Raw genomic sequence first — 13,200 nt, forward strand, 5'->3', positions numbered from 1 at the left:
CAAAAAAAACAAAAAAACTTTTTTGTTTCATGGACAAAGGAAAGTTGTACAAGTATGGCGTTTGGAATGACATGAGGATGATTAAATTATTAATTATTTATCTGAATTTTTATTTTTGGATAAACTTTCCCTTTAGGGCAAGGTCTGGTAAAAATGTTAACTAATGGATATCACTATATTTTCCCCAGTTAAATAAGACAATTGTTTTGTATTATGAGTTTTCTGAAATATTATGTTTAAATACTTAAATGATGCATCATCTAAATAATTACATGTACTAATTTGCACCAGAACAGAAATCTGAACATTGGATAAAAGCAGGTTTAAAATTCTTGTTTAATTCTGTTGACGTATTAATGTTAAAGGTTTTTTGATATCTCTTTTTATCACTCATAAATCAGAAAATACTGTCAAAAGCCAGAAAAAAAATGTTTTACAATGTTGCATAAACCAGGCAAAAGATATATGAACAAACCCCTCAGTTAAAACCTTCAGAATAGAGATAAGAATAAAAGTGGAAAGTTTGGTGTATGTTAGTGAGACTGAAGTAAACATTTCTGGTTTAGTGCAAGTGGGGAAAAAAACTCATTTTGAGAAAATTTCCTTTAAATATATCCATTGTAATTGAAATCAACAAAAACACTAAAAGATAAAGTATAATAAACTAAACACTTAAATGTGAATTTTGGATTTTTCTTTCCACTAAAAGTAGTCACGGAAGTAAAAGTTTTAATAACTATTGCACTAGAAGGACATATATTAGATTTAAAATATTCTTAATATATTTATATTTAAAATAATGAATCTATGTTAAATATGAACTGAATAAATTCAGATTTTCAATGCTTATTCATTTCCTACACTTGCAGAGTTCACCCTGATGGTTATTGATGAATGCCACCACACGAAGAAGGGAAATGCGTACAACCACATCATGATTCGCTACCTGAAGCAGAAACACAAGAACCAGCTCCTGAAGAAGCAGGATAAGAGTCCGGCTCCGATCCCTCAGATTCTGGGTCTGACGGCTTCACCTGGTGTGGGCGGAGCGATGAGCCAGCAGATGGCAGAGCAACACATCCTCCAGGTAAATCTACAGCCTTCAGTGTCACATGATCTTTCAGAGCAACACATCCTCCAGGTAAACCAGTCCATCCGCTGATCCCGCTTCTGAATTCACATGACCTTTCAGAAATCATTCCAATATCATTTCTTATTATTACCAATGGTGAAAACTGTTTTAGCTACTTCATTTTTTTTTTCAGGGGTTGCTTAGGGTTAGCCCTAACCCTAACCCTTTTCTTGAAAAAAAATGGTTTATTTAGCAAAGGCACATTAAATTGATCCAAAAAGACAGTAAATAAATTTATTAAATTAATAAATATTACAAAAAAAGTTCAAACTTCAAAATATTGTTTACTGTATTTTTAATGAGCATAATGTTTCCAAAACATTTTTTAAAAATCTTACCGACCCCAACTGGAATCATTAAGTGGAAGCACATTAGTTACACGTGTAAAAACATTCCCATGCCTACAGCAATTTGCATGTTTTGAGTGCAAGATTGCACGAATTCTTATGTTAGCATTTGCACACCCATGCCTTCAAAACACACACTTTTTTTGCCATACACAAATAAACATTTGGCTTTACTTCTCTAACACACATACATATATACATTTTATATATATATATATATATATATATATATATATATATTCCTTCCTTTCTCAGATCAAATCTTTCCTAACTGTTTTTCTTTAATCTGACTTTCCCCCATGCGCGCACACACACACACACACACACACACACACACAACCTCCTCTCCCACATCTCTTACTGTTTTCTCCACCGCAAAGCTGTTTCCAATATCCCTGTGCTGGAGGCAGTCATAAACCTCTGCATGCCTTTCATGCCTCTCCAGCCAGGAAGGAGAATCAGCCTGAACCCCTGTTGCTGCTCTGCTTTACCACCAATCTTTATGACCACTCCACCACAGCACCAAGAGAAACTCTTCTGCATTTGTTTCTCAGTGCTAGAAAACAGGGTTAAGAATCGAGAATGATTTTCATGACTATACATCTGCTTTTGTCCACCAGTGCGGAACAACAAACATGCAAACAACAAAAGGTTTTGTCTTGCAAACAGCAAAACAGTGTAAATACCTAAGAAAGTACTGGTTAATATAAGGTCTTATATGGGTTATTGTTAGGTTTAGGTTCAGGGTTAGTACCTAGTTATTGTAATAACTAATAAGTACATAGTATGTACATGGGAAACAGGACTGTAAAATAAAGTAGCACACAAAAAACATAGCACAGCCAATGTCTTCTGATTCACAATCAAATGAATCCTATGAGCTGGATATTTCAAATCAGTCTTGAAGTGATTCTGACAAGATAAATAAAAAAAATAGTGAGTTTTGCTGTTTATAAACGGCACTAAATCAGTCAAGGTCAGTTTGAGTCACTTGATGTGTGATGTTACTGATCATTTCACAGCTCATCTGTTAGTCATCTACAACCTGGAACTGTGTGTTCAATCATTATTGTGATGAATTGCAGATCTGTGCAAACTTGGACGCCTTCACAATAAAAACAAAGACTTTGGGAGAAGAAGAGGCCAAAACGCCGTACAAAAGGATTGCAAGAGCAGAAGGACGGAAGGAGGTAATTAGAGTACACTTCATGTGTGTCATGGATTCACCAAATATTCTTAGGAATACAATTCTTCTTAACTGACGTTTTCTTCAGATTTACTTACTTTAAGAAATGTTAAAGGGATAGTTCACCCAAAAATGAAAATTCTGTCATTAATTACTCTCCCTCATGTTGTTCAACCCCGTAAGACCTTCTTTCATCTTCAGAACACAAATTAAGATATTTTTGATTAAATCTGAGAGCTGGATCACTCCTCCATAGGCTTCTTCAGTGATTGACACTTGTTCCCCGAAAAGTTATTAAAGACATCGTTAAAATAGTCCAAGTGACTACAGTGGCTCAATCTTAAGTTTATCAAGCGACGAGAATACTTTTCGTGCGCAAACCCCCCCAAAAATAACGACTTTATTTCAACTATTCATTTCCTTCTCTGTGGGCCTCGAGTCAGTTCACTAGTGTAACAGCGCAGCGCTTCTGTGTTGTACGTCACACGCATCACACACATGACCAGCGTCGGCCAATAGTGAGCCTACGTGTGACGTACAACACAGAAACACTACGTACATGACGTTAGCATTCAGTTCAGAGGTGTATTCTTTCAAAATGTCTGTCTACTGCATGCTAAAGGACCCGTTTGGAGACGTGATCAAGAAGATAATGGATGAAATACACACACATGCTGATCTTCTGCCCCTCTGTGAGCCTGGGACACAGAACTACGAGCAGTGGGCGGTGCAGAAAGAGCAGAATGGTGAGAAAGCTCCCGTTTACTGCATTTTTAAAAAAGAAATTAGGTTTACTGGGTCATTCAAAACCTGTCATAGAAATTATTCAAATCTTAAACGTGCCATTTCTATGAAATCTGCGACCTTTGCTTATGACGATGCAGGTGTAGGTTGTTTTGAGCCAATTGTCTAATCTGTAAATGTCATGTGATTAATAACTTACATCAAGACAATTCTGATGATGATGATGACACCACAAAAACACAGTCACAAAAATGTACATCTCTCACTGGTCTGCTGTTATAATATAATGACATTTTTGCAAACACTTAATATGTCGCTTGCAAAAAATCATTTTGTCAGAATGCATGGATCCTTTAAAAAAGGCTGTAAAAAGAGAAAAAGATTGAGCAGATTGTGTATTTACGACCAGCTAATGGGGTGATAAGTCTGATAACCAGCCAAACCACTTGGAATGTTTCTAGTTTACTCTGCTGTAAAAGTATTTAAATGACTAGATATTGTTCTCTGTAAGTGTTTTGTGTTGTGCAAGAGAGATTGAAATACAAATGGAAATCTGCCTCTGCAATCTCCAGAAATTAGTGCTAAAAATACAGGAACTGTGAGTGTGAACATGCTTCTTTTAAAGCTGCGTTTCCTGGTTGGGTAAGGATGTTTGTAAAGCTCTTACTAAAATGTGGTAAATCTCTGTGTGTGTCCTCTGCTTCAGGCAAACCACCGTTTAACCACCACATTGTGGAAGTCATGATAAGATTTTCATATACAGTACAGTCATGCTCTCAAGCAAAATGTGTTTCAATAAGCCGCAGTAATAACAGGGTCTCTGTCCTGTTTTCAAAGGAAGCGACTGTTATTTTACTGTGAATTCCAGTGTTCAGACATTCAGAATAACTGAACAGATCCAGTTGTCATATAATAATTAGCATCCTCAAAGGTTAGTAATGACTTAGTAGTATAGAGCTTAACAGTTACCGCCCACTTTTTCAGCTTTGGATGCAGTGTTATTTTAGTATTGATATACTGTTATAGTTTTTGAATATATATTAGTTTTAGTTTAGCAAAAAAAATATATATATATTTTAATCTTAATTTGTTTCATTTTATATGTCTGTACTGTAGGCTAGTGACCAAAAGTGTTATTAATGACCCAACAAAATATCAGAATATGAGGAAAATATTTTATATTTTAATAAATATTTTAAATATGAGGGAAGAACAAAACACTTGGTTAGATATTTATCTGACAAAACTATTTGGCAAAAAAGGAGAACTACAGTTATAGGTTTTATCTGACGATGCAAAAAAAAAATATGCCTTTAAATAAAGGCCTCACATCACTTTTGGCCACTACTGTGTGTGTTTTGGTTCAATTTTTTGTAATTTAACTGAAACCAAGCAGATATGAGAAATTAAAATAAAATGTTTTTTATATATATTTTATATTTCAGGTAATGTATATTTTATTTCAAGCAATAAAATTGTTGTTTAGTTAATGATAACCCTTTTTTAACCGGTTACGTAAGATTTCTTTCCCCACATTAATTTTCACTATAGATATTATATATAATAAATCATTCACTAAACCAAGCAGCTCTTAGATGAATCACGACATTAAAGCACTTAACAAAAATAAGTGGAAAATAGGTATAATAAAATAAGGGTATAAGACAAGTGTACTTGAATGATTTAATGTGGGAATTAACTACTCATCCCATGATGCACTGCAAATGACGTAACAATAAAATAGGATTTTTCAGGGTTTTTTAAATGTAGAAATTGCACTTCCACCTCCATGATGACATGCTAAAGCAGTTATATTGTTGAACTCTTATGAATATTGACTGTGTTGTTCACCAGCTGCTAAGGAAGAGAATCAGAAGGTGCGTGTGTGTGCTGAACATCTCCGCCATTACAACGAGGCTCTTCATCAGAGCAACACCATACGCATGTCAGACGCCTTCCGCTTCCTCGACAAATATCACAACGAAGAGCTGAAGACTAAATCCAGCCCTGATGAGGAAGGCACGGTTACAATCACGGACACAGAACGATTCCTCTTCACTTTGTTCAAAGGTATTCGTGTTGTCACGATACTAGAATTTCCAACTTCGGTTCGATATCTGTATTCGATTTTATTTTCATTACAAACTGCCATCTAGTCACTTGTTATTATTATTATTATTTTTTTGATAATTTGGGTAATTTTGTTGTAATAGCTTACACACAGAGCAGGGAGGCTTTATTTAAATTGTTGAAGTTCATTTACAAAAAAAAAAGACAAGTAAACAGTCAGTAATAAAATAAAAACAAATAGCAAATGATAGCACAAATAAATACAATAGATTATAGAGACAAATGAAATAAACATGGCTTAAAGTTTGTCTAACCCTATCAGTAGTATTCGGGTATGAAATAGGCCTACTATAGAAATGAAAGTAATCAAAATGTAAAATAACACTGGATAGTTTTCATTGTAAAAATTGAATACTGATTAATGCTTACAATTAATGCTTAAAACAAAAGTTATTCAGTCAAGAGCAGCGTGCGATTTTCTCTGTCTTTGGTTCTTTGATTTACAGAAGCAGGTTTATTAGGCTGCTGTCACTTTAAGAGCTTATGCACGGTTCCAATATACTGATACACAACTTGCACTTTCTTCTACGTTCCAAAACTGACTGTATTTACGTCAATACTTGACAATTTTGTATGCATTTGACCTTTTCAGTGCAATAAGCCACGAAAAGCTGTTTGAGAGGCGGCTTTATGAGAATGCCACTTATATAGATCAGTGATGCGCTTGCTTTTGGTGTGAGTGCAAAACCTATGGGAGCGATTGAGACGAGTGAGTGAGAGGAGGCGGGTGTGTGTCAATTCGCATTCGGAGAGAAGAGCGAGCAAAACGCGCAGCTGGTATCAGTGTATAGATACCTCAGAAAAGGAGTATTAGAATTTAAATCATTGCATTAGTGTTGATATTATAAATAATTTACATTAAGTGATATAACCTGAAATAAAATATAAATATTAGATTAAAAACATAAACTTAAAAGTTTAACTGACTCTAAACTCTCTGAAATAAGTTTTAGTTGAATTACTAAAACTAATACTGAAATAACAAATAAAAGCTAAATGGAAGTATTTAAAAAAAATAAAATAAAAGACAAAAGTACAAAACAAAATTGCTCAAAATATTAATTAAATGGCAAGTTAAATACTAATTTAAAATATGAATTAATACTATAACGTTTTTTTGATGAATTAAAGTTTCAGCAATTTTGATGTTTTTGTCATATGTATGTTTTTTTTTCAGTTTTTTTTTTTTTCAGTTTTAGTACAATCAAGTTAAACTAAAATTATGTTGCTTTGGCGATATAAAATAAATTTTTTCATTAAGGATTTGAACGTTTGTAGTAAAGGTAATTTTCGAGGTGCAATCTATTGAGGTTTATCAATCTCCTGCATAATGTTTTTGTCTTTACATTAATTTTTCAACAACACACATATATATACACATATATGTGTGTGTGTTGTTTTAACATTATATACAAGTAACAAAAAAATGTTTTGTCATGGTTTTAGTTAACTATAAAAACCCTCCTTAATCCACAACAGACAAAAAAGCGAAGCTGGAGGAGTTGATGGGAAAGCCAGAGTATGAAAATAATAATCTAGCGCAGCTGAAAAGCATCATCCTGAAGGAATTCAGCACCAGAGCGCTGGCGAGAGGCATCATATTCACCCAGACCCGCCTCAGCGCCATCGCTCTGTGCCAGTGGATTCAAGGAAACCCCAAGTTTGATGAGGTCGGAGTCAGCGCCAGCTATCTGATCGGCGGTGGAGATCAGAGTGTGGTGAAACCGATGACCGCTGTAAGTCACTCAGTAATGTCTCTGTTTCTTCATTCATTAAAATGAGGCATAATATTCAATTAAATAATGTCTTACTGTCTTCAGGCAGAGCAGAAGGACGTGTTGCAAAGGTTTCGTAAAGGGGAGATCAATCTGCTAATAGCCACCACTGTGGCTGAAGAGGGCTTGGACATCGCCGAGTGCAACGTCGTCATACGCTATGGCCTTGTGACCAATGAGGTCGCCATGATTCAGGTCTGATTTTAGATGCTCATTTCTAAAGATGCTGGATTGCACTTTAATTTGATAGTCCACGTTAGATATTCCAACAACTACTGTATAAGTAACTTTGCAACAACATGTCAACTACTGTATAGTCTGTTAGATTAGGATTAGAAGATTTAGTAATTTGGCATGTAGTTGAAAACTAGTCATTACAATGTCTGTTGAGGAGCAGTGTTAGCAGATATTAAGCAGAGTCTACTAAAGCCCTATTCGCACGGGATATGTATTAGCTGGTGACCTCTAGTCATTTGTAATAATTGCGGAGGTTGTCTGTGATCTTAATCCCGTGCGAATCGGCCATGTCTGTAATTTGTAAAGTAAAAATTCCCCCGCAAATGACCTACCATATTTCGCCGAACACCAAGGTCCGGTGATAATATTCTGCGCAAATTGGCATCTCTGTGATTTGGCAGGGTCGTTTATCATTTTTTCACGATTTTTGTTTCCTGTGCGGTTTTATATCCATCTTTCGTGAAGAATGGAGGCTGCGTGGGAGTGTTTTTGATAGTATTTTGGGTCATATACACCATACAACTATACAATTTGCAGAAAGAGAAAGCTGAAAACCATCAGAACAGCAAAAACAAAAAGAATGGTTAGATGGAGATGAATGACATGTATATCAGCATGCGGTAAGGCACATTCTTCTGTTTATGATATATCATACAGCTAGACCTATAATAACGACAAGACATTTCCAAGCAATAGCCTATTGACATCATACCCGGGAGATAAGTCAGTAATTCGAGTAAAATCACAGGCTTCGCTTATCCCGTGCGAATGCGCCTTTTAGACCATGCGCCGAGCATGCCGACCATTTTCCCGTCGTTAAACTAGTAAAACGTTAAAATAGGGCCCTATGACTTGCATATGAATTAACACCTACAAAAAGTGTCAAATGGACAAATGAACACTGTTTAGTTATAGAAATGTTCAACTTAATATATGTCTGAATTACATACTCTATTTTATTAATTTTAGTGATATCAAAATACTCTCTATAGGCACAGATCTAATAGTTACCTTATTTAAGTCCAGTGAATATTTTTCAAGATATCTTTGAAATTCAATTTCAGTAGTAATACATACCTTGTCTACCAAAACACACCAAAAATAAATATTAAATTCATTTTTTAGTTTACCCAGCCAAAAAGAACATTTTGCTAACGTTGCCACTAAGTTAGGAAAACATTATTTCTGAATATTCTCTGAATGTTAAAAACATCCAGTCTTTTTAAATACGTTTTTTTGGGGGGTTCTTTATATGTTAAGGAAACATTCCATTTTGAAAACGTTATGGGAACGTTACTTTTTTTAATGTTCATTCTGAAACAATGAGTAACATTTAAAAAAAAAGTGAGATGAACGTTTAAAAAAAAAAAACACTTTCCATGAATGATGTTTAGATAATGTTAATAAAACAAGCGTTGTTTGTTCATAATTTTGAGAGAACCTTGCCAGAACGTATATGTTTTTTTTAATAACTTTAACATTGATTGTTTTAACCTTTTTTTCCATGATTTAAGCATTATAATACATTATTCAGCGAATAACCAATTACTCGCCACTGACCTCAAACTGCTGAACGAGAAGAAAAACATACTGTCCGTTCATCAGGCCTTGTTTCGGAGCTTCTGGCATTAGAGACGTGGAGTCTTCAGCATTGGCGAGCACAACCACCACTAGAATGAACAGAATCACAGTTACATCTTGTAACTTGCGCCACACGAAATTCAGATGTGGGGGGGTAATTTCTAATTCACACCAGGTCCTCAGATAGTACTAATCCCGTGCGAATAGGGGTTAATACTCTAATGAGAGTTAGTTGACATGTAGCTGCAAAATGCAAAGCTACTTATAGTTAGTAGAAGTTCTGAAGTGGACTATCGAAATAAAGTGTTAACTCTTTTTGGTCTGTCTCTAAGGGCTTGAAGTGTGTTATTGGTTTCGATCAATATTTACTTTGAATAGATGCCACTCGGCCATTTTCACACATCTCACATTTGCAGCACTTAATTGTGTTCGTTACGGGGAACAATATTAAAAGTTTACAACATTCAATGTAGGCCTACAGTAAGCAGATGATACCTACAGTTTGGGCTCATAATATTGCATACGTTTGTAACCGGCCAACTTCATATTTTAAATATCAAAGGAAAAACTCAGTGTAGTAACCCTGACATCACTCTGTCCTGTATAATTACCCAACAGAAACACTAGCTGCATGTACATGGACCCTAGTAATACAATTGTAATTGGACTAGTAGCACAGTAGGAATAAAAAACTCAAATGGAAAAAAAATATTCTAATCCATTCGATAGGACTTGTAAACACTGATTGGATTGAAAACCGAAACTGGAACGTTCTGCGCATGTGCAATGACATCGAATTCGTGTAATGACGGATGACACACAGAACGAGCTGCAGTTGTCGTTGAATATTGTGTCAATCTAATATTCTCTTTTCACTAATTGTAAGTGAAGTGAAGCAGCACTATGTTGTCCCACCAGCTCTTTTTTCGGACTTGTTTTGGGCGCGGACAGGGGCGTTTTACTGCTTGATCAATGCAAGCATTACGGCACAAAGCTGGTCATTACCTAACCAGGACCCGAAATAGATACATATTAAGTGTGCTTTTTAAATTAAAGAAAAGAAGGAGGAGGGTGATAAGTATGTGGCAACAGTGGGAAACTGTATATTCGTGCATGTCATACGATCAATTTAAAGCTTGTGACATTCAAACGCGCACATCAACTCGATCCCTTTATTTAGCGTTCATGTAAACAGTACATTCAGATTCAATCAATCAGAATTATTTAATTCCAATTGAAATAAAAGGTGTCCATGTAAACATACTGTAATGCTGTCACTCTGAACATGGATATGCTGCTGTCGCTTAAACAGGATGTGTGAAACAAGCCTGACAATATAATATACATCAAATGCTGCATCATGAATAACAAAATGTGCAAAAAATTGTTTTTAATTGCCAATACAACTACTAATATCTAGAGTGCAGTGGCCAATATGATGCTCTTGTATATTTAGGTATGATGCAATTTAATTTTAGCAAATCATACATTTAATTTCATAATTTAATTATGCTAATACATTATCTTACCCAATATTAACTCCAAATTGACACAAAAAGAAAAAACACCTCAAACCTTTGAACAAAATTACATTAGGCTGAATGACCATTTCTGGTTATAGGGCAATTTTAAAATGGCCATAATTTTGGAAGATTATGTCTGCTACTATTACAGTCTATCACTACTTATAAAATGACAAATGAAGTGATCAGAGACTTACGGATTGAACACTGCTGATGTGGTGCTCGCTTCTGAGATTGAATTATCTGTGATCGGCGTTATCTTTGGCTCTCCACAGGCCCGCGGTCGAGGAAGAGCGGAGGACAGCAGTTACACACTCGTGGCGGAGGCAGGGTCTGGGGTAGCAGAGAGAGAGAGCGTGAACGAATACAGGGAGAAAATGATGAGCAAAGCCATCGCCAAAATCTGCAAGATGAATCGAGCCGACTACGAGAAGAAAGTGAGAATCTACATCAACAACTGTAGAAAATACTCTCCAACATTCCTCACAAAAGAAACGTTATTTGGTTTTGTGTAGATCAGAGAGTTTCAGATCCAGGCCATAATGGAGGAGAAGGTGAAGATAAAGAAGAAACAGCAGAAGGGAATGATGAAGGAATCTCCATCTAAAATCAGCCTGAGCTGCAGGCAGTGCAGTGTGTTCGTGAGCTCCGGACAACACCTTGAGATCATCGAGAACATGCACCATGTCAATGTCAATGAGCAGTTTAGGTAAAAACTCAGTCTTGATTGTCACAAACACCTTTTTTTGCATTCTTAGAAAACTCAGAAATATGAATACTGATGATGCAAATTGTTTTTATCCCTGCATCATAATGATGTTGGTAAAATAAATCAGTAAAAATAACTGTTGTTGACATTTGCAGTAAGCTGTTTATAGTCCGAGAGAATGCATCACTGCAGGAGCGGCTCTTGGACTATGAGACCAACGGAGTCATTGCGTGCAAAAACTGCGGACAGGTGCGTGCTGATGTCAGACTGTTTTAGCATTACTGCCGATCATAAGTGTTTTGGCAAAATTCAGTTTGACTCATTACACGACTGTGAACTCCACTGAACCACATCAAGACCAAGGCGATATATTTATAAATATATGATTTTTTTTTAAAGTGTATATATATATATATATATATATATTATTTTTTTTTTTTCGGGTCTGGTTCACATTATTAAATTTTTTTAATGGATTTTTCCCCCCATTTTTTTAATCCAGCTTTTTAAATGTTTTTCTAAGTAGCCAAATAGATTCAAAATGTTTATACAAAATATTGGCAACAAAATCACTGCGAATAGACAGTATAGTAAAATAGCTAACTATATGCATTTTCCTAGGTATATATTTGTTTTAAATCTTCTGTTTTGTCTGGTTTCTGAGCAGCAATGGGGCTCGATGATGCTGTATAAAAGTATTGAGTGTCCCTGCCTCCATATCAAGAACTTTGTGGTCACGTACGGCTCCAAGAAGAAGACCTTCAGCAAATGGAGCGAGCTGCCCATAAGATTCCCTGCATTTGACTACACACAACATGCCGATCTGCTTGTAGAGGACTCAGAGGAAGACGACATGGACGTTGACTGAAAATTTAAATATTCAAACGCATCTCGGACACAGCTAATCAAATGGCATCACCTGTAAAACGATGCATGGTCTTACCAAGTCTGTTGTATTGCGAGCACTGGCACTTCTCAACATGGGTCAATAGAATTTGTAATTTCCTGAATTTATTTAATCTCAAGTGGCACTTTTAAAATCTGTTTCTACTGTATCAGATTACTTATTTTTTATTTCTTATTGTTTAATTTCTTGATTTAAATATACCTTTGCAAAGAGGAATCCGGGGAAAGTATTGTAAGCCAAAAAGCAGGTTTGCATCAGCAAACGACATTCACTAAAACTGCACTGAATGAAGAAAATTTGATTGATTTTACAGTCGTGGCTTTTGAGCTGTAACATTTAATGCATGTAGAACCACAGTGAAGCTTTGCAAATACTGTCTGTCACAAGTACTGATTTTGTCCCAAGTGTTTTCATACAGATGCACTCTAGAGGATATCATGAAATGAGCTATAAATACTGTACATTAAAATTACCCTTAATGCGTCATCTGTTTTCTCTTTCAAGCATGAACAGTCTTTGATTATGAATCATGCGTTCATGGACAAAAAGAGATGGACCATCAGGGAAGAGTGTGACACAAAGTCTCTCACACACCTGTTCAGGTGTTCTCAGGAAGACACAGGCTCCCTCTGAGCAAACAACACCTGAGAAAACCTGTCAGAAAACTGCCTCTCATTATGCATGACAAGCATTGAATGTTCAACAAGTTTTTCCAGAGTCAAAATACTTCCTTACCAGACAAACGCTTTGAGACATTCTTTAAACACTTACGCCGGTAGTCACACCTTTTTGGACACACCTACACCTTCCTTCTTGTTTTGATATATATTATTGTTTAAATATTAAAAATATTTTGTATCTCTATATTAGGGGTTGAACGACCTCAGGGGCGTTTCCTCTGACGAGGCAAGGGAGGCAGTGCCTCAAAA

The 13,200-nt window shown here is 35.7% G+C and overlaps 1 protein-coding gene across 2 annotated transcripts in view; it reads left to right on the plus strand.

The window, feature by feature from the left end:
* ifih1 (interferon induced with helicase C domain 1) overlaps positions 1-12,755 on the plus strand; it is a 29,143-nt gene extending 16,388 nt beyond the window's left edge. For both annotated transcript variants that reach the window (XM_077216256.1, XM_077216257.1), the window contains 10 exons: positions 870-1,087; positions 2,565-2,669; positions 3,288-3,411; positions 5,264-5,479; positions 7,019-7,275; positions 7,360-7,509; positions 10,931-11,092; positions 11,171-11,364; positions 11,520-11,613; positions 12,032-12,755. In XM_077216256.1, coding sequence (XP_077072371.1) covers positions 870-1,087; positions 2,565-2,669; positions 3,288-3,411; positions 5,264-5,479; positions 7,019-7,275; positions 7,360-7,509; positions 10,931-11,092; positions 11,171-11,364; positions 11,520-11,613; positions 12,032-12,232 — 1,721 coding nt within the window. In that variant the 3' untranslated portion in view covers positions 12,233-12,755. The remainder of the gene's footprint in view (positions 1-869; positions 1,088-2,564; positions 2,670-3,287; positions 3,412-5,263; positions 5,480-7,018; positions 7,276-7,359; positions 7,510-10,930; positions 11,093-11,170; positions 11,365-11,519; positions 11,614-12,031) is intronic.
* Positions 12,756-13,200: the final 445 nt, after the last annotated feature.

The sequence above is a fragment of the Siphateles boraxobius genome, unplaced genomic scaffold (assembly GCF_051911475.1).
Source record: "Siphateles boraxobius isolate OS27281-9 unplaced genomic scaffold, OSU_SipBor_1 7, whole genome shotgun sequence".
Taxonomy (NCBI): Eukaryota; Metazoa; Chordata; class Actinopteri; order Cypriniformes; family Leuciscidae; genus Siphateles; species Siphateles boraxobius.